The sequence below is a fragment of the Peromyscus californicus genome, unplaced genomic scaffold, assembly GCF_007827085.1.
Source record: "Peromyscus californicus insignis strain IS unplaced genomic scaffold, ASM782708v3 Scaffold_15__1_contigs__length_86483966, whole genome shotgun sequence".
Classification (NCBI taxonomy): domain Eukaryota; kingdom Metazoa; phylum Chordata; class Mammalia; order Rodentia; family Cricetidae; genus Peromyscus; species Peromyscus californicus.
This window is the reverse complement of record NW_026294447.1, coordinates 70,192,582-70,210,252: the sequence shown is the minus strand read 5'-3', so window position 1 is coordinate 70,210,252 and position 17,671 is coordinate 70,192,582. Positions and strand designations below refer to the sequence as shown.

Below are 17,671 nucleotides of genomic sequence, written 5' to 3'. Positions count from 1 at the left end.
AGAATGGAAAAGAACACCTGAGAAAGACTCTTCTGTTGGTCCTGTGGGGCAGACTCTTCTGACACAGGAGAGCCAGCCAGAGAATAAAGCTCTTTATTCTGTTTTCAAATGCAGTCTACGTGGTGAAGCCGCGTATTCTTACCCCACTCTTAACCCTGTTGGTTTCTCTTAATTTATTCTTCAAAGTCGGTGGGCCAGACTTCCCCCACCTCTCCCCATTTTACCCTACAGAATAACCTACTTCCGAGTGCCCCAACCCCTGTGGAACAAGCATCCTCTGGTAGAAGCAGCTCACTGGGATGGACCCAGAAGAGTCTTGGTTTGGGTCTCCTGAGCCACAGGTTCAGTGTCCTGAGATGTCCTGAGTGGTGTACAACATGGCAGTGCCACCAGATTCTCACTTGGCTCAGCGGGTGTTGAGCAGTTTGGAGCTAGAGCAACAGAAGGCACCCTTTAACGTGATGGGTCCCCGCTAAGGGTACAAGGAGTCTGTCCACTGTTGAGCATAGGTTGCTCAGCCGGCTGCACCTCACTGCCCCTCCAACAGCTGCTGCAGGGGCCGGCTTTTTTTTAGGACAGGCCCTCCTCTGAGGCCCAAGCAGGAAACCACCTTCGTCCCCTGAGGTCCACTGATGAGGGGCCAGCCCAGATGGCAGACAGTCGGGAACCAGGCCAGCTGCTTTGTCCACTTACCCACCCCTCACCCCGTTAGTCGGCTCCACTGGATACTACTGAAAAAGGGGTGGGACTTGAGTTGGCTGGTGCCGCCACCTCCAGCCCCTAGACGCCGCTGGGGATCGAACTGCAACAGCTATGGGGGAAGGAAGACTCAGTCAGCGCTCTGCATCCCTCCCCCATCAGGGAGGTAGGTGCCCACCTCCCGGGACTCCTATCGTCAAAGCCTTAGGCTGCTCGTTCCCTGCTAACCCAGTCAATAACCCCCTCCCCGTGACATTGGCGGAAGCTAGCACCGGCGGCGGCGTTCTGGGCATTTATTGCCCTAGTCCTTTACAGCACTTAGGTATTGGACAGGTGGTTCCCCCAGCCCCCACCCACGTACCAGTAAGCCATCTCTAGGCCAGCCAGTACCTCACCTCGGTCAGCAGAGAAGCTGCTGGGCGACTGAGCCACTTGGGCAGCTGAAGTTGGGTGTGGGCCTGGAATCCTGAGGGGTGGCTCTGGGACAGTGCCTGGAGAGGAGGGGGAGACGAGGAGAAGCACTGAGGAGGCCACTTTGGGGAAGCTGACACCCTAGCGCCACCCCCATGACACATTCCAGGAGAAAGATGATGTTTAGTTGCCTTTTGCGAGGATCTACTAATGACCCAGACACGGAGCGCCAGCTCAGGAAAGGGGACTTGGGTTAACATCGGGGTTTGAACCTGCAGCTTGTTGGAAGCATTATCTCCATTGTCTTTAGAGTGGACACTATTGGGAACAGCACTAGAACTTCCTTCCTTACAGATAAAAAGGCCCCACAAGCCACATGGCATGCGGCCATTGAGGCCAAGGCAGGAATGTGGAGAGGAGCGGAAGGATGTTGTAAGGATGAGCTGCAAGAGGACAGGAGAGCCCAGTGGGGCTTAGGGCTATTTGTGTAAAGGGTTCTCGGAGGCTCTGAGCCACTGGGAACCAAAGCAGGTCAGGTCTGGCCTTTTTGGTCACACCGTAATTTGCCGGTGCCACTCAACTGTTTCCTGCTCAGCTGTAGTTTGTCCAATCCCCTGTCCCCAACCTAACTGGCCCCAGATATAGTTCTGGGCTCTTCTGAGAGGAGTAGAGAGGGCGAAGCCTTATCAAGTGGGTTTTCTGTGTATGCGTGGGCATGCGAAGGCCAGAGGTTGAAGCTGGGTGTCTTTCCTCTCCTGCACTCCACCTTTTTTTTTTTTTGAGACTGGGACTCACTGAACTCGATATTGATGGACCAGCAGCCCTGGGGATCTGCTGGTCTCACCCCAGGCCCTGTATTAGGGTAACAGATGTGCGTCATCCCACTAGACTTCCACAGGGTTGCTGAGGCTCGAACTCAAGTCTTCCTGCTTGAGCCGCGGGCAGTTTATCCGGCCGCCGAGCCACTTCCCCAGCCTGCAAGTGGGCTTGGCTGACCGGGCTGGTTAAAGCAGCTCCTGGCTCGGATGCAAGAGCCTCCTCCCACCTTCCAGCTGAGGTCTAGGGATTACAGCCTTGAAGGGTGTGTGGGAGTGAACAATAGGAAGAGACTGGACATAATCCAGAAGCCTTCCAAACCTCAGGCCAGGCATGCTCGTCCATAAACCTCTGGCTATCCCAGCTCGTATAATTCACATCCTTAGCAATAGTCCCTTGTGTGGTAGGAGTGCTAAAGTCTTTGATGGCCTGGTGGGAGTGACTTCCTCTATTGCTAGTGGTCTTGTGGGTGGAGGGACATCCAGCCCAAAGGTCAGGCGTGGAGAACCAGGCTGCCTCTGTTTTGACTCTAGCTGGTTAAGCCTCTGCTCAGCCTATAATCCATGACCCCCGCCCCCACCACCAGGGCTCTATACCCCGCCCAGCTACTCACCGTTCCTGTGAGCAGTTCATACAGAAGTGACCCATAACTCCACCAGTCACAGGCTTCAGTCAGCTCAGAAATGCCCCCGACCTCTGTGAGAATAAGAACACACGTTCTTTCTGTTGGCATTCTAGTACCCCCTGCCCTTCCTCTGTCCTTAACCCATACAAAAGCACCCAAGATCTAGGAATCTCCCCCCACTCCCGTCTTGCCTGGAGCACTGTACAGACGGTCCACAGCCTCCTGGCTGCACTGGGGCTCCACTTCTGACCACTGGCCAAAATATGTAAGTCGGATGTGACCTTGTCCAGTGTGTGTAGGGAGGAATGGTGGGACAAAGGTTGGAAGTAGCATCATTGAGCAGCCAACATCTCTAAGCAATCCCAAGGCTTCCCCCAATACAATCATGTGAGGAGGGGCTGAAGGTCATCCCGAGTGGAGTCTCTCTAAGGGCCCCTTGTTGCCTAGGACTTAGGGGAGTTCCTGGAGCGATAGTCCCAGACTTAGGTCCTCTGTGCGGGGCCAGATGGAAGAAAGGGAGTGGGGAGAAACAGCATGTAGCCTTACGATCTCGGGGGTCCTGTTGACTCTGGGCTCCCACCTGAGGAGTAGGGTTGGAGCAGAGAGGCTGGGGCTCCTACCTGCCTGGTCCAGAAGCAGGTTCTGTGGGTTGAGGTCCCGGCACAGCACCCCCTGCTCATGGAGGGCCTCCAGTGCCACCAGCATCTCCGCGGCCCACTGCTTCACCTGTTCCTCCCTCGGGCTCCAGACAGCTCTTCCACATCCCAGGCTGGCCCTGTTTGCTGATGGCGGCTTCTGACCTCTGCCTCGGCCATAGGCCCCTAGCACCCGGTCAGCCCCCTCCCGTACCCAGTGGAGCCTCCGGTTGGGTGCAGGGTTCGAACTCTGGCCGGCTCGCCTGATTTGACTGCGCAAGTGGCCCCATGGGGCTTCCGTGAGGTCCGAAGAGCAGAAAGGACTGGTCCTGGCTGAAGGTTCACTGTCAGCCTCTTTCTGAAGGTGGAGGGATGGGATCTCCTTGGCTGGGGGAAGGCTCTGAGAAGTCCATGGAGGCTCCACTGGGAATCTCTCCTGCCCCAAGCCTGGTGGGAGCTTTGCAGGGGTCATGAGGCAGAGGTGGGTGTTGAGCTGGACTTTTGACTTCTCCTGGGCAGAGCCAGGCTTGAGCCCAGAATATTGAAAGTGGGCCTGGGAGAGTAGATGTGACCAAAGAGTGCCTCCTGGGCCAAACAGGGGGTGAGAGTGTGGGAGGGAGAAGAGTGTGGACACTAGGTCCAGGCCCAGTCCCACCCCCTTCCATTTCAGCATGCCCTGTCTGCTTTTCAGGGCTCCTGGCCTTACTCAGCCAGCTCATCACCCCGCTCTTCCCCTTGTGACCTAGGACATACTCTCCCCTGCTCTGACCTACTTCCAGGGAGCTCAGCTTCACAGCCCGCATACCTGATGCTCGTGAGTTGGTTTGAATGGAGCACCAGTTTATTCGAACACTGGTGTTCAACATGTCATACTTCCTCTTTTGTTTTTGGGAGAGTGGTGTCACAGAAGGCAAAGGGGCCAAGCCCCGATTTACAGTGCCTACGCCATGACCCAAGGATGTGCCGCACATTTGAAAGTCACTAAGTATCAGCTATGTGGCTCAGTTCCCATCTTTACAGTTTTCGTCACCAGCCACTCTGTGGCCATCAGGGGTGCCACTGACCAGGAAAGTGCAAAGAGCCAAGACTAATGCGAATTGGCCACAGAGGAGAAAGCTGAATAAATGCCCTCTTCACCTGCCTAGGGTGGGGACATCCTCCGCAGGATGTCCCCTCTTCCCTGGGCACCACAGAGAGGTTCCCAACAGCCTGGCTCTGCCCTCAGCCTTCAGAAAGACTGGGTCCCCTGTCTGCGCCACACATCTGGAGCAAGCTGCACTCCTCCCCAGGGCTCAGCAGGGGGGTGGGGTGGAGGGGTGGGGAGAGGGCACAGGTCCCCTCACCTTGCACATGCTCCAGGTGCAAGAAGATGGAGTCCTCACTCACAAAGTATCGCAGCAGTTTTGTCATGTAGGGTACTCCGTGTGGGATGATCGTCAGCCGCTCCTGGCTTCCCATGTGGCACCTGGGAAGGCCCTGGGGAGGGGACAGGGCATGTAGATGAGCTGATGTTGCCTATGCCCTGGCTGCAGGACACCAGGATAGGGGTTAGGAGCCAGCCTGAGCAGTCCCTGGTCCAGCCCTCACCTCTCTAACCCCACAGAGTCTAATGTCCAAGGGTGAGGTAGTGTGCATGTATATCGGCCTTGGAGGCCATGCCTGGGGAAATGCTCAGAAGAACAAGCAGCTTCGGACTTTGAAGGGAACAAGGGCCTCATATGTACATTCTGGGGAGAGGGGAAAAGGCAGGCAGGGGTCTCCAAAGCTCTGAGAAAGTTCCAAGGGAGTGCCACGGGACTGCACAGCTGGGTAGCACCTGCCTTCACAACAAATGTTCCTCCCGTTGCTGGGTCCTGGACCAACTGCACCTGCCAAAATCCAGGAGGCACAAAATCACGGTGTGTGTTAGTTCTCGGGCTTTCCATGCCTAAGGACAACATCCATCCCATCCTAGTGGCCTTCCCTGGCTCTACCCAAAGATCTAAGCTCTGGTGCTTTTTCCTGCCGCATCTGGGATGCCTACCCTATCTCCGGTGTTTTCTGGGCTTACTCTCAGGAGAGCTTTCTCACGTTATCTAATCTCCTGTCTCCCCTAGTTGTGAGCTCCACAAGGTGGGACCATCCTGTCTAACCCGGGATCCCCACAGTTCTGCAAAGTTCAAGGATGAAGTAGGTACCTCACATATGATGGCAAGTGGTCTAAGATCCTCTGTTGTGTCTGCCAGAACCTTCATTAGAACACTCCTCCCCCTACCTGTCCACACTAGCTAGGCTCTGTGCGGCCCAAGGACAGCCAAGGTCAACCCCTCACTACAGGCCTTGGCCAGAGCCCATCACCCTGGCAGGGATTGGAGGTGGCATGGCTGAAGGTCTTAATAGCTATTCAGTTCTCCTGAGCTTTGCTTACAAGTGAAGCTAGGCTAGGCATGGTGGCGCATGCCTTTAATCCCAGCAGAGATTAAGAAAGGCAGAGGCAGGTGGATCTCTCTGAGTTCAGAGCCAGCCAAGACTACATGGTAAGTCCTTGTCTCAAACCCAAACCAGCCAGGCAGTGGCGGCGCACTCCTTTAATCCCAGCACTTGGGAGGCAGATGCAGGTGGACCCCTGTGAGTTCGAGGCCAGCCTGGGCTACAGAGAGAGTTCCAGGACAGCCAAGGCTACACAGAGAAACCCTGTCTTGAAAAACAAACAAACAAACAAAACCCCAAACAAGTGAAGGAGCTGAGGCTCTTGAGAATGTGGTTCCAGGCCGGGTAGACGGAGCGAGGCAGGTTTGACAGACCAGGAACTTCTCTGCCTTGCTACACATCCTCTTAAATAAAGTGTGATCGTGCACACCAGCCACCTGAGGTTGCCCTTTTTGGTAGTAGCTCTCTCCTTCTCTGGGTGGCTTTGGTGAGAGGTAATGGTCCACCCACCACCAAGCCTTCTTTAGAGTTGGATCCTTGAATCATCTCCTGGGCAGGCCAGGTGGACCCAGCTGTCAGAGAGGGAACAAGTGGCCATATGGCTGTGTCAGAGCAGGGAGGCAGGATTCTGTCAGGATGAGGGCAAAGGCCGGACAGCACTCTGATGTCACTACTTGACGAGACAGGCTGGCCAGAGGGGGAAGCTGGGCCCACACTACCAGACAGTGTGGTGAAAGCTGTAGTGGGGATGGAGTGATGGGACGAGAGCCCTGGATTATGTTTTTATGCCCTAGGGGAGTGAACCTAGGCCCTCATACATGCTAGTCAAGAGCTCTGTTACTGACTTGGATCCCCTAGCTAAGGGCCCCAGTTTTAGAGCTTGGGCAAATAAACTGACTTTCAAACAAACTGACCAAAGAGGAATTATAACCCTCACCTTTGCTCTGTCACTGGTTTATTAGGCCATAAAAAGGAAAGCCCTCAATGAAAGTCGTGAGAATGTCACACACTTGCCAAGCCACACAATTTCTCTGAACCTTGTTCTCGTGGTAGGTTTTTGTGTGTGTGTGTGTGTGTGTGTGTGTGTGTGTATGTGTGTGTGTGTGTGTGTGTGTAGAGGCCAGAGTTGATGATGCCAGGTGTCTTCCTTAATTGTTCTCCATCTTGTTTTTATTATTATTATTATGTATACGGTGTTCTATCTGCATGTACGCCTACATGATGGAAGAAGGCACCAGATCTCATTACAGATGGCTGTGAGCCACCATGTGATTGCGGGGAACTGAGCCCAGGTCCACCAGAAGAACAAGCAGTGCTCTTAACCTCTGGGCCATCTCTCCAGCCCCTCTCCATCTTGTTTTCTGAGGTAGTCTCTCACTGAGCTTGGCGCTCACCTATTCAGTTAGGTTGACTGGCTAGCAAGCTCCAGGGGTCAGCCTGTCTACCTCCTCCATATTGGGGTTACAGACATGTACCCCATCACGCCCAGCTTTTTTATGTAATTGCTGGGATTCAAACTCAGGTCCCCATGTTTACACAGGAAGTCCCTTACCCATTGAGCCATTTCCCTAAGCCCCCCTCAAAATGGGATCACGGCAGTTCATACATACTTTATAGCATCATTGTGTTTGTTGATAAAAGCAGAGAATCCAAGTTTGAATCCTCCTAATCCGTGGTAATTATCCATGTCATTGTAGGAGAAACAGGCATCGACTACAAAGTGCCTACTCTGTGCTAAGGACTTTGTACAGCTTACTTAAGTGCGCCCTCCCCACCAGGTGGGAGTCATTAGTGACTCGCTTTATTGATGAAATTGAGGTTCCGAGAAGTGAAATTACTCACTTTCAACCCTGCTGCTAAGAAGTGGTAGCATCAGAATTTGAATCCAGACAGGCTGATCCTGGAGTGGGTAAGTGCCTGCCGGGCTGGGCCTTGGTGTCTCCATCACTAGTAAAGTGAACGCGGGGGGGGGGGGGGGGGGGGGGGGGGGGGGGGGGGGCTACAGGAGCCCCACCCCCTCCTTCCTACATCGGGGCAGCAGTACCCCTTTTGACCACAAGAGGTCTCCCTCTAATGGCTGGAGGCCCGACTCAGGAGGGCCTTGGCTGCCTGACCAAACTTGTGCAATATTTGAAGAGGCAGAAAACGGCTGGGGCGATTTAAGAAAAGTTTCCCACAAGTATTGACACCCCAGATGATTCCCCGCCACCTCCTCTTTGGTCAAGCCTTCACATTTACAGTCTGAAACTCAACAAGGATGGGAGACAGAAATTAAAGGGGGCCTGTGCATCAAAAACCTCTGTATTTAAGACACATTAAACCCATTTTACAGAAGGAATTAGACTTCAATGTTAACAACAATTATCTTAAAGTTAGGTGCAACAGTGAATTAATTTCTTTTCCTTCCTTCCTTCCTTCCTTCCTTCCTTCCTTCTTTCTTTCTTTCTTTCTTTCTAACTTCCTTCTCTTCCAGTGTATTGTTAGTAGAGCAGGCATTTTCCCATTGATACAACCAAACAAACAAATGGAAAAATCCTCTGCCTCTGCTAAGTGGCTTGGAGGACAGAACACCCAACAGCTGACTGCCTTGAGTCTTAGCTTTGTTCCCTTTAAGGCGGTCATTAAGGGGCTGGGGATGTCGCTTAGTGGGTAGAGTGTTTGCCCAGCACACGTGAGACCCTGGGTTTGAAACCGGGCGGTGGTGGCTCACGCCTTTGATCCCAGCACTCGAGAGGCAGAGGCAGGGGGATCTCTGTGAGTTCGAGGCCAGCCTGGGCTACCAAGTGAGTTCCAGGAAAGGCGCAAAGCTACACAGAGAAACCCTGTCTCGAAAAACCAAACCAAACCAAACCAAAACAAAAACAAAAAACAAGCTGGTGTGGTGGCACACACCTTTGATCCCAGCACTTGGGAGGCAGATGCAGGTGAGTTCCAGGCTAGCCTGGTCTACAAAGCGAGTTCCAGGACAGCCAGGGTTGTTATACAGAGAAACTCTGTCTCAAAGAACCGCCCCCCACCCAAAAAAAAAAAAAAAAAAAGAAGCAAAACAAAAACAAATAGACAAAAATCACCTGTATTTGAGCCAAATCAAACAAGAAGCAACTCAGGAACCCTTTCTTCCCCATGCCGGACTCAGCATGGTTCTCTGAGAAGGTCCCGAGGGAGGTGGGAACAATCCCTGAAATAGCCCCCTGAGCATCCTGGCTGCCTACCTGGTCCCTGACACACTCACCTCACTGCTCCCTTACCACCTCCATCCCTCCCTGTCAGCCTCACAGCCAACACCTTTAAGGGATTGTCCTAAGCAGGCCCTTGGCTCCCTTTCTGAGCCCGAGGGCTGTCACTGGCAGGCACTGGCACAGCCCTGCCACCCGGATCTGCCTGGGCAGAGTCGTGGAATGGGAACGATGTCCCTAACACCTTTCCTAATTTGGGGAAATTCCTGTCCCTGGCTTGGGCATAACCCAGGGGAGGAAGAACTACCCCAGGATGGAGCTGGCATTTACCACTTGAGTATCTGAGAGAGGATAAAAATGGAAAGAGGCGATCTCTCTATCTTTTTTCTTTTTTCTTGGTTTTTTAAGACAGGGTTTCTCTGTGTAGTTTTGGAGCCTGTCCTGGATCTCATTCTGTAGACCAGGCTGGCCTCAAACTCACAGAGATCCTCCTGGCTCTGCCTCCGAGTGCTGGGATAAAAGGCATGTGCTGCCACCGACCGGCGCAACCTCAATATCTTAATGCGTACTTTCTCTCTGTATGGGCCTCGGCACTGATGTTTAAAATGCTTTGCACATGTGCACGCCCCAGGATTGAACAAATCAGAGCCTTCTGAGTCACAGATTCCCTTGGGGACTCCTGTACATGCATGCACATCCCGAAAGCTCCGAGAACATCTGAAATGAAAGTGTAAGTGGTGTGACTTCAATTCACTGTCCCCCAGACTTCCTCAGTGTGGAACCCCTCTTTTCATAACTAGCATCTCACTTAGAGACATGGTGTCAGTCTGTCTGTGAGAGCAGCTGTACTTAACCAAGGTCAGGCTGTGGCCACTGGGCAGTTGACTGGGAGGGGAGACGTCCACAGATGGGAAGCTGGCTGGGCCTTCAGCTGAGCCTGGGGCCTGTTCCAGGGACCCGGGAGAAGCAGCTGGAGCAAGGCCTAGAGATGGGAACTAGCCCCTCCTACCCTTGTCGCTTGTGCTCAGATCCACCAACCACGCATTCAGTGTCTTAGTGTGTGCCAGGCCTTTCCCAAAAACGGTTCCATGTCCTTCCCAGATCACCCCTCTGGGGCAGAATTCCCACCCTACTTTGCTAACTAGGAAACTGATTCTCAGAGCTAGCTGTGAGGGGACTTGTCTATGGTTCATTGGCCAAACCCAGGCCCTCCTCCCTGGCAGCAGGCTGCCCTCCTGTATGGCCGAGAACCCCACAGCGCTGTCCTTTTCTCTGTGGGCTCCCAGACCCACCAAATTTGTCCAGTGTTTTAAACTACACATTCTTGGGTTCAACCCTAGAAATTCCCATTCCATAGGTTTGGCATGGAGTCCTGATATCCATATATTTGAGAAACTCACCAGATGACTCTCATAAATGGCCAGTTTGGGAAAGAACTGTTTAGAGAGGCCTGGGCTAGAGGCAGAGGGGAATTTGATACAGGCTCAACTCTTTTTTTTTGTTTGTTTGTTTTTTTTTTTGTTTTTCAAGACAGGGTTCCTCTGTGTAGTTTTGGTGCCTGTCCTGGATCTCACTCTATAGACCAGGCTGGCCTCGAACTCACAGAGATCCACCTGGCTCTGCCTCCCGAGTGCTGGGATTAAAGGCGTGCGCCACCACCGCCCGGCCCAGGCTCAACTCTTATATGACCTCTTTGTCCCTCAGATTTCTCTACTTCAGTAGAGGTTAGGCCGTCATGTCCTGTCTTCTTGTCCACCCTGAATTAAGAGAAAGGAAAATGGTACAAGGCGAGGTCAGATGAGGGCAGGAATACCAGAATACGAGAAAGGGTGTAGCGGCCCAGGCCCTGGACAACACAAGCCACCTCACAGAAGTGCGTATGTCCACTGCCCAGTCTGAGAGAGGGACCTTTTGGCACAGGAAGTGATTAGCTCTGTGTGTCAGGGATACTCAGAGCTGCAGGCCTGGTGTGCAGAGTGAATGTAAGGTGGAGGATTGTGGGAAGTGGGGGTGAGCAGGGCAGTGAGGGCTGACGAGGACCCTGGGCTCCTCCCACAGTCTCTGAGGGCTTCCTGTGTCAGAGCTGGAAGGTAGAGGGGAACAGATGGTCTCATTTTCCTCTCTAGAACCTGACTGGTGGATCTGGGAGAGAAGAGGAGCCACTGGACTCAGCTGCTATCCCCTCTGAGCCGCACACCACCCTCGGGATGCAGGCAGCTGCTGCAGATGTCTTCCTGTTGCCGAGCATTTGTTTACACTGTGTGAAGATGTATCACTGTGATTGGTTTAATAAAGAGCTGAACGGCCAACAGCTAGGCAGGAGAGAATGGGTGGGACTTCCAGGCAGAGAGGAACTCAGGAGATGAACCTAGGTGTGCAAGAGACACTAGCGAGATGCGGAACCAGTTGGACATACAGAATGGAAGAGAGGTAAGAAAGCCACACGGCAGAACATAGAAGTTATAAGAGCTAGTTGGGAACGAACCTATGCTAAGGCCAAGCTTTCGTAATTAATAAGTCTCTGTGTTGTTATTTGGGGGCTGGCGATCCAAAGATAGTCTGACAAGAGAGACCTGCCCCGCCTCCCGCCCCGCCCCGCCCCCCGCCCCGCCTCCCGCCCCGCCTCCCACCCCGCCCCGCCTCCCACCCTGCCCCACTGTTCCCCTCCACACATCTGCTTCCCTTCCCACACCCGGTGCTTGCTCACCTTCTCGATGATCCCAACCACCTTGCATCCCCTCAGCTGTTCCAGAGCAGAGCTCAGTGTGCGGATGGGCCGGAGCCTCAGGCTGCTGAAGCCCTGCAGAGGAAGGAAACAAGGCCTCAGCCGTGGCTGCCTCAGCTTTGGCTGTGGACAGGCACTTCTGGATGCCAGGAGAGTCCTGGGGGCCACAGTGGGCAGGACTTAGGGTCCAGGAAGACCCTGCCTCAAAGGGACAGACTGAGCAGAGGACCTGTTCTTGACTCAGAGTTTGGGGGGGGGTACCCTGGTTCAAGGCACCCAGGTTGACTTTTTGCTCAGCCCTTATCCGGTCATGCTAGGAATGCTTCTTGGGGACTTAGAAGCCCCTTCTCAAAAAGCCTTGTCTACAAAAGGCAGATGCTCTCAGGGTTTGGAGTGGGAACATATGGGTCTCAGCCTCAAAATTTAGACAACCTACTTTTGTGAAAGGAAAGCTATAGGACGCAGTGAGCCTAGGAGTGTGCAGGCCTGTGTATGGTGAGTGCACATGGTTAGTGGGTTAGGGAAGCAGCAGGAGGAGCATTGAATGCATAGTTGTGTGTGTGTGTGTGTGTGTGTGTGTGTGTGTGTGTGTGTGTGTGTGTGTGCATGCGTGCACATTCCAAATACTTGTGGTGTGCCCACTCACCAGAAACAGAGTCCAGAGGCGCTGAGTGTACATATGAGAATGGCGTGGAGTCCCGTGCAAACTGGGGTGGGTGTCTGTGTCATGCATGCCAAGTGCTCCATGAGGCTGAATGAGGTGTGAGGGTGTGGGAGAGAGAGGAAGGATGGGAGGGCACCCCTGGCTCACACTTGGACTCACACCCTCCACTACCCACTCTTCCCTGGAGCAGGAGGGGAATGGGGGTGGGAAGTGGTGGCTGTCTCTCCCAGAGTCCTCCTCCTCTTCCTTAGGGCTCCAGGGAGGGTCTCCTCACCGTGTCGGGGCTGGCTCCGCTGCCCAGTGTCCGCTGCAGGTGGCAGTTAAAGATCTCCTCTGCCCTCCGGAGGTACTTGGCGATTTTCAACTTAACAGCTTCGCATCTCTCCTTGTTGGGGTCAACTGTAGGGGGGTGAGGTCAACATCTGTGGTCATCCGGGCTGCACCCCTGCTCTCTATCCTGGGCTTTACTGGTGGGCTGAGATGCCAGCTCCTGTTAACTACCTCTGCCTATCACAGCCGGTGGCTCCTATTTCTCAGACAGTTTAAGCTGGCTCATCCCCTGGCTCCGTTGGAGCTCCTGCTCTGAGGTGAGAGCAGGGGCCGAGGAGAAAGATGCAGGAGGAGACTGGGAAGCACAGTCACCCCTCAGCCAACTGCTCTTCACAGCTGGTGCCCACCACCTCACTGGCTGTTCTCACAGCCTGGGAAGGAGCAAGGTGGATATTTGCAGGGCCTTTTCCTTCAGAAGAGGGAGAGAAGCTTCCAGAACACAGTGCTTCCTCTATCTCTGCCAGCCACGGAAAAGGCCAGGGTGGGTGGAGACCAGATTAGATGGAAAAGGAATGCACCAGGCACTCCTGAAGCCTAGGCATGGGAGGGTCTCTTCAACAGAGAGTTAGGGTGACTGTGGCCATGGCCACAAGGCTCTAGAGTCTCAAACTGGCCTCAGCATGGAAATGCCTCATTCTGCCCTGATCAACCCTTCTCTTTCCCCCATAAGCCTGGGCCCCCCTCCCCCTCTTCGGAACACTTGCCAGACTCTCCCCTGGACGACACACATGCTGTCCTTCAGCAGCCCCATTAGTTTTCATGTCTAGAAAATGTCCTGTGCCAGGCCCGTCTGACCTGTTTTCCTCTTCCCCACCTTTGCCGGGCCCCCTTGCTCTCCTCACCCAGGACTATAATTACATATCCACCTGTCAGTCAGCCCTCTCCCCTCATCTGGAGGACAAGCTTCCACGGGGCCACTGCCCAGCCCAGCTCCATGGCTAGCCAAGTGCGGCGGGCCAAGTACCCAGCCACAGGAGCAGAAACACTTCCAACTCCCGATGACCCCCTTGGGAGCTGTGGAGCCTTTGCGGAGCCTTGAGCAAGTTCTTTAACTGCTCCGTGCCTCAATTTCACCTGGAAAGTTAGTATGAACATTAGTTCTTGCCCAGAGCCACACACACTTGGAGTCTGAGCAGTCAGGAGACTGAGATAGGAAGACCAGCCTGGGCAACAGTAAAAGACCTATTTTAGATAATGATGGTAATAATAACTCCCGTATATTTGTAACTACATGCAATAAACAAGTCTATTAATGTGAGACTCAAATGAGTTAATATAGGTAAAGCCTAGTGGGGTCTGCCATGTAGGAATGCCTTAATAAATTCAAGTCCTCATTATTGTCCTTCACGGAGGCCTGGCAGGGTGAGTGCTGTGTCCCACACCCCTCGTGTAGACATACAAAGGACCCTTCACTGGCCCTTTCCCACCCTCCTCCTGTCCCCAAGCATCCCCGCCCTCACCATGTACACCACGGAGTAGCACATCCACACCATTCTGGTAGTGGTTGAAGGCCGCTTCATAGTCTTCACTAACATCTCGTTCCAGCGCCAGGCGGATCTGTGTAGCTGCATCCACCAGGTAGTCACGTTTGGTCACGTCTGGGGTCCCTGCAGCTACCCGGTTACGGATCTGTTCCAGGTACATGCAGGCCTGGGACCGTGCTCGTGAACAGGGCTCCGGCTCCAGGCCTGGGCCAGGTGGACATTCACAGGCTACCAGGCTCATAGTGGTCCTTCCTTCAGCTGTGACATGGAAGAAGCAAATGCATTAGGGAGGCACTTGCTGGGAGGCACGCCTCTACCTGTACTCCAGCGTCCTCCACTAAACATCGGAGAGACTGATATCCACGTGAAAGCTGGAGGGGTTCGGGCTAACGTCGGTAAGGTCCCTTTCATTGAGCCGGGTCCTACCTCAGTGGTGGTAAAATGATAGAATAACACAGCTGGGACCTTTCTTTTCTTTTCTGTTCAAATTCAATTCCACAAGTACTCCCCCAGCACGTTGTAAGGTGTGGAGCACCGGGAACTGGGATGCCTGTGGTCCACAGCCACCATCAAAAAGCGTCCACAGAGCAAACTCAGTGTCTAGCACACAGTAAGCATACAGAAGTCACACACGGGCTCAAAGCTTCTGCTCCCACAGGGACACACGACGACCACCACCACCACCCCACCCCCGGCCTCCCCTCCCCCTCCCTGCTTTCCTTGTGGAATTTCATTCATCCTTGGGCTTCAGCTCCGTGGTACCTCTCCCCTAGACAAAACACACGTCTAGGCTTTTTGTTAGCTTTGCCCCTGAGGTCAGGAGTCAGCGAGGGAGGAAACCCCTCATTCCCCAGGCACCAAGCGGGAAGTGCAGAGCTCATCAAAGCCCCTCAGCAGCTGAGCTGAGTGAGTGACAGTTCGCGTGGAGTTCAATGATTGTCGGGGTGAGCCGATGGCTTTTCCTCCTGACCCTCAGAAGACCACAAGGCCAGTGCGTCCTCCCAAGGACCTGACACCAACCCCTCCCTAAGCAATGTGTGACACCAGTGGCCCAAGGGACAAGAACGGCAGCTGCTAGCGTGGAAGGGGCAGAGAGGAAGCAGCCAGCAGCATGGACTCTGTCCCTCACAGCTGTCCCGGCAGCCACCTCTGCTGTCTCAGGTACCCTGGAAAATAGCCAGGGGGGAGTTTTGATCACACAGAATAAAGGGAGAGGTGGGGGAGGAAACACACATCTCCAAGCAGCCAGAAGGTTGAGGCCAGGGGATGGAGAAAGGCGGCCTTCCTGCTCTGCCAGGCCCAGCGGGACAGGTAGCTTCCTGGGCTGTGCTCGGGGGCACCAACGCCTGCTGCGCAGGGCTGCGGGGTTTCGGGTCCAGCCGCATGCCTTAGACTACACTCATGTCAAGCAAAGCAGCGCGTGCACGTCCCAGGCATACAAGGTGCATCACTCCAGGGGACATCCAAGGAGGTCGGGCTGAGGCAGGGAGAGGAAGGCTCCTCCTCGCCTGGCAGGATGACTGAAGAGCCGAGCAAACACTGTACCTGTCCGCGCGCCAGCTCCGGGCCTCCCGGCTAACGCTGTCCCTTCACCTCCGCAAGGGTCCGTGCCTACCGCCCGTCCGCAGGTGCCTGGGGGAGGGGGTGGGGCGTCTAACCGGGTGCCTGCTGGCCATTGGCTGCGGATGAGCTCATCCTCAACCCGTTAGAATAAACCTCCAATCACCGTCCTCCTCGCCTTCTGACAGCTCTTAAAGCCCTAGAGTTGGCGAGGTCTGACACTGGGACTGGGGTGGGAGTGGGAATGGGTGGAGATGGACGGGGATGGGCGTGTGTAAGGTGGAGAGAAGAGGTCTGTTGTCACCCAGGGATGTGGAAGGAGCTGCCTCAGACCTCCAGGCCAAATGAAACGCACCACACAGTTCTCATTCTCTACTTCAGTTAGTCAATGTTTCTTTGTTGGGTGTGTCCTCTGCCCCCAGGGTCTAGGTGTAGGGATGCCTCAACGGCCTCGACAGATCTGCCTGGGTCTTCCTGGGCACTAAGGTCAAGTGAGTGGTACAGAGTTAAGCAGCACAGAAGTCTGTGGCCTAACCTGGAGTCAAAGGCATTGCCAAGAAAGCCACATCTGACCCGAGCCCCTCACCTGTCAGACCCATAATGCACTTCGCTATGGCCAAGCTCTTTAATAGCTTTCCACAAAGGTGCCCTCTGACTCCTCTTCCTCCTCCACACCCCCTCGCACCTAGAGCTGTTGCTTTCTCTGGGGATCAAACTCGGGTCACCAGGCTCAAATGGCCTTACCCACTGAGCCACCTCACCAGCCCCAGATTTATCTCTTTACTAAGATAATAAAATATCTGGAACCCAACAAGCTAGAACAAAGCTAAAGCATTACCTGTAGAATGGGAGGGGATGTTTGGAAATCGTGTGTTTGATAAGGGTCTGGTATTCAGAACATACAAAAGAATTCCTACATCTTGTCTTAGTCACTGTTCTATTGCTCTGAAGAGACACCATGCCCTGGGCAACTCTTATGAAAGAAAGCATTTAGCTGGGGGCTGGCTTACAGTTTCAGAGGTAAGTCCATTATCACCATGGTGGGGGGCAGGGCAGCACACTAGAGCAGTAGCTGAGAGCTAAATCCTGATCCATAAGCAGAGAGAGAGCCTGGGTCTCCAATGGGCTTTTGAAACCTCAAAACACACTTCCTCCAGCAAGACCACATCTCCTAATCCTTCTAATCCTATCAAAGGGTGCCACTCCCTAAGCATTCAAATGGTCTATGGGGGCCATGTTTATTCAAACCACTACACATTTTAACAAAAATTTCAAGTTTTCGCTAAAGTTCAAAGATGAGAAGTTCAAAACTGAGCAAAGGATTTTAATAATTTCTTCAAAGAAGACATGAAAGTAACTAATAAGATGAGAAGATACTCAATATCATTGGTTCCTAAGGGAATGTAAATTAAAACAACATATCACTAACACCCACTGGGTGTCCACAATAAGAATGATTACCATAGGCCGGGCAGTGGTGGCGCACGCCTTTAATCCCAGCACTCGGGAGACAGAAGCAGGAGGATCTCTGTGAGTTCGAGGCCAGCCTGGTCTACAAAGTGAGTTCCAGGAAAGGCGCAAAACTACACAGAGAAACCCTGTCTCAAAAAACCAAAAGAAGAAGAAGAAGAAGAAGAAGAAGAAGAAGAAGAAGAAGAAGAAGAAGAAGAAGAAGAAGAAAAGAATGATTACCATAGCAAGGCTTGGCAAAGTTCTGGAGAAACTGGAACCGTACACCGCTGTACCGCTGTTGAGGATGTGCGTGATATGGATCTGCAGAAAGTGAGTTAGCAGATGCTCATAAAATCAAATGTGCAGTTACAAACCACCCAGCATTCCGCTCCTGGGTATGTGTGAGACACAAACACATGCTGATGTGAAAATCCGTGCATAAATGCTGTTAGTAGGAACAGTCACAACAGGAATGACAGAAGTGGAATGTTGGCACATGACTGCAATCCCAGCACTCAGGAGCCCGAAGCAGTAGGATCTTGAGTTTGAAGCCAGTTGGGCTATACAACAAAACCAAAGACAACACAAACATTTTTTAAAGTGAGCCACGCATGCTACAATTGCCTGTCATCCCAACACTTGGAAGGTAGAGTCAGGAAGATCAGGAGTTGAAGGTTATCCTCAG

The 17,671-nt window shown here is 53.4% G+C and overlaps 1 protein-coding gene across 2 annotated transcripts; it reads right to left on the bottom strand.

Annotated features, from left to right (window-relative positions):
• Positions 1–77: 77 nt before the first annotated feature.
• Rps6kl1 (ribosomal protein S6 kinase like 1) lies at positions 78–15,648 on the bottom strand. 2 transcript variants are annotated; one of them, XM_052739279.1, is made up of 11 exons: positions 15,520–15,648; positions 13,951–14,232; positions 12,435–12,559; positions 11,479–11,571; positions 5,007–5,054; positions 4,530–4,662; positions 3,172–3,771; positions 2,743–2,832; positions 2,540–2,622; positions 1,095–1,190; positions 78–811 (listed from the first exon to the last, which is right to left on the bottom strand). In XM_052739279.1, the coding sequence occupies exons 2-11, from the start codon at positions 14,213–14,215 to the stop codon at positions 701–703; spliced, it is 1,644 nt and encodes a 547-aa protein (XP_052595239.1). In that variant the 5' UTR covers positions 14,216–14,232; positions 15,520–15,648; the 3' UTR covers positions 78–700. The 2 variants fall into 2 exon arrangements, with proteins under 2 accessions (XP_052595239.1, XP_052595240.1); XM_052739280.1 differs by lacking the exon at positions 5,007–5,054.
• Positions 15,649–17,671: the final 2,023 nt, after the last annotated feature.

Bases quoted from the DNA above. Each gene is read 5' to 3' on its own strand.
- Rps6kl1 (XM_052739279.1), bottom strand. From the start codon at position 14,215: ATGAGCCTGGTAGCCTGTGAATGTCCACCTGGCCCAGGCCTGGAGCCG. The intron at 12,560-13,950 runs GTGAGGGCGGGG...ACCCCCCTACAG, and splicing joins GCTACTCCGTGGTGTACATG to TTGACCCCAACAAGGAGAGA. The intron at 11,572-12,434 runs GTGAGGAGACCC...CTTCCTCTGCAG, and splicing joins GCGGAGCCAGCCCCGACACG to GGCTTCAGCAGCCTGAGGCT.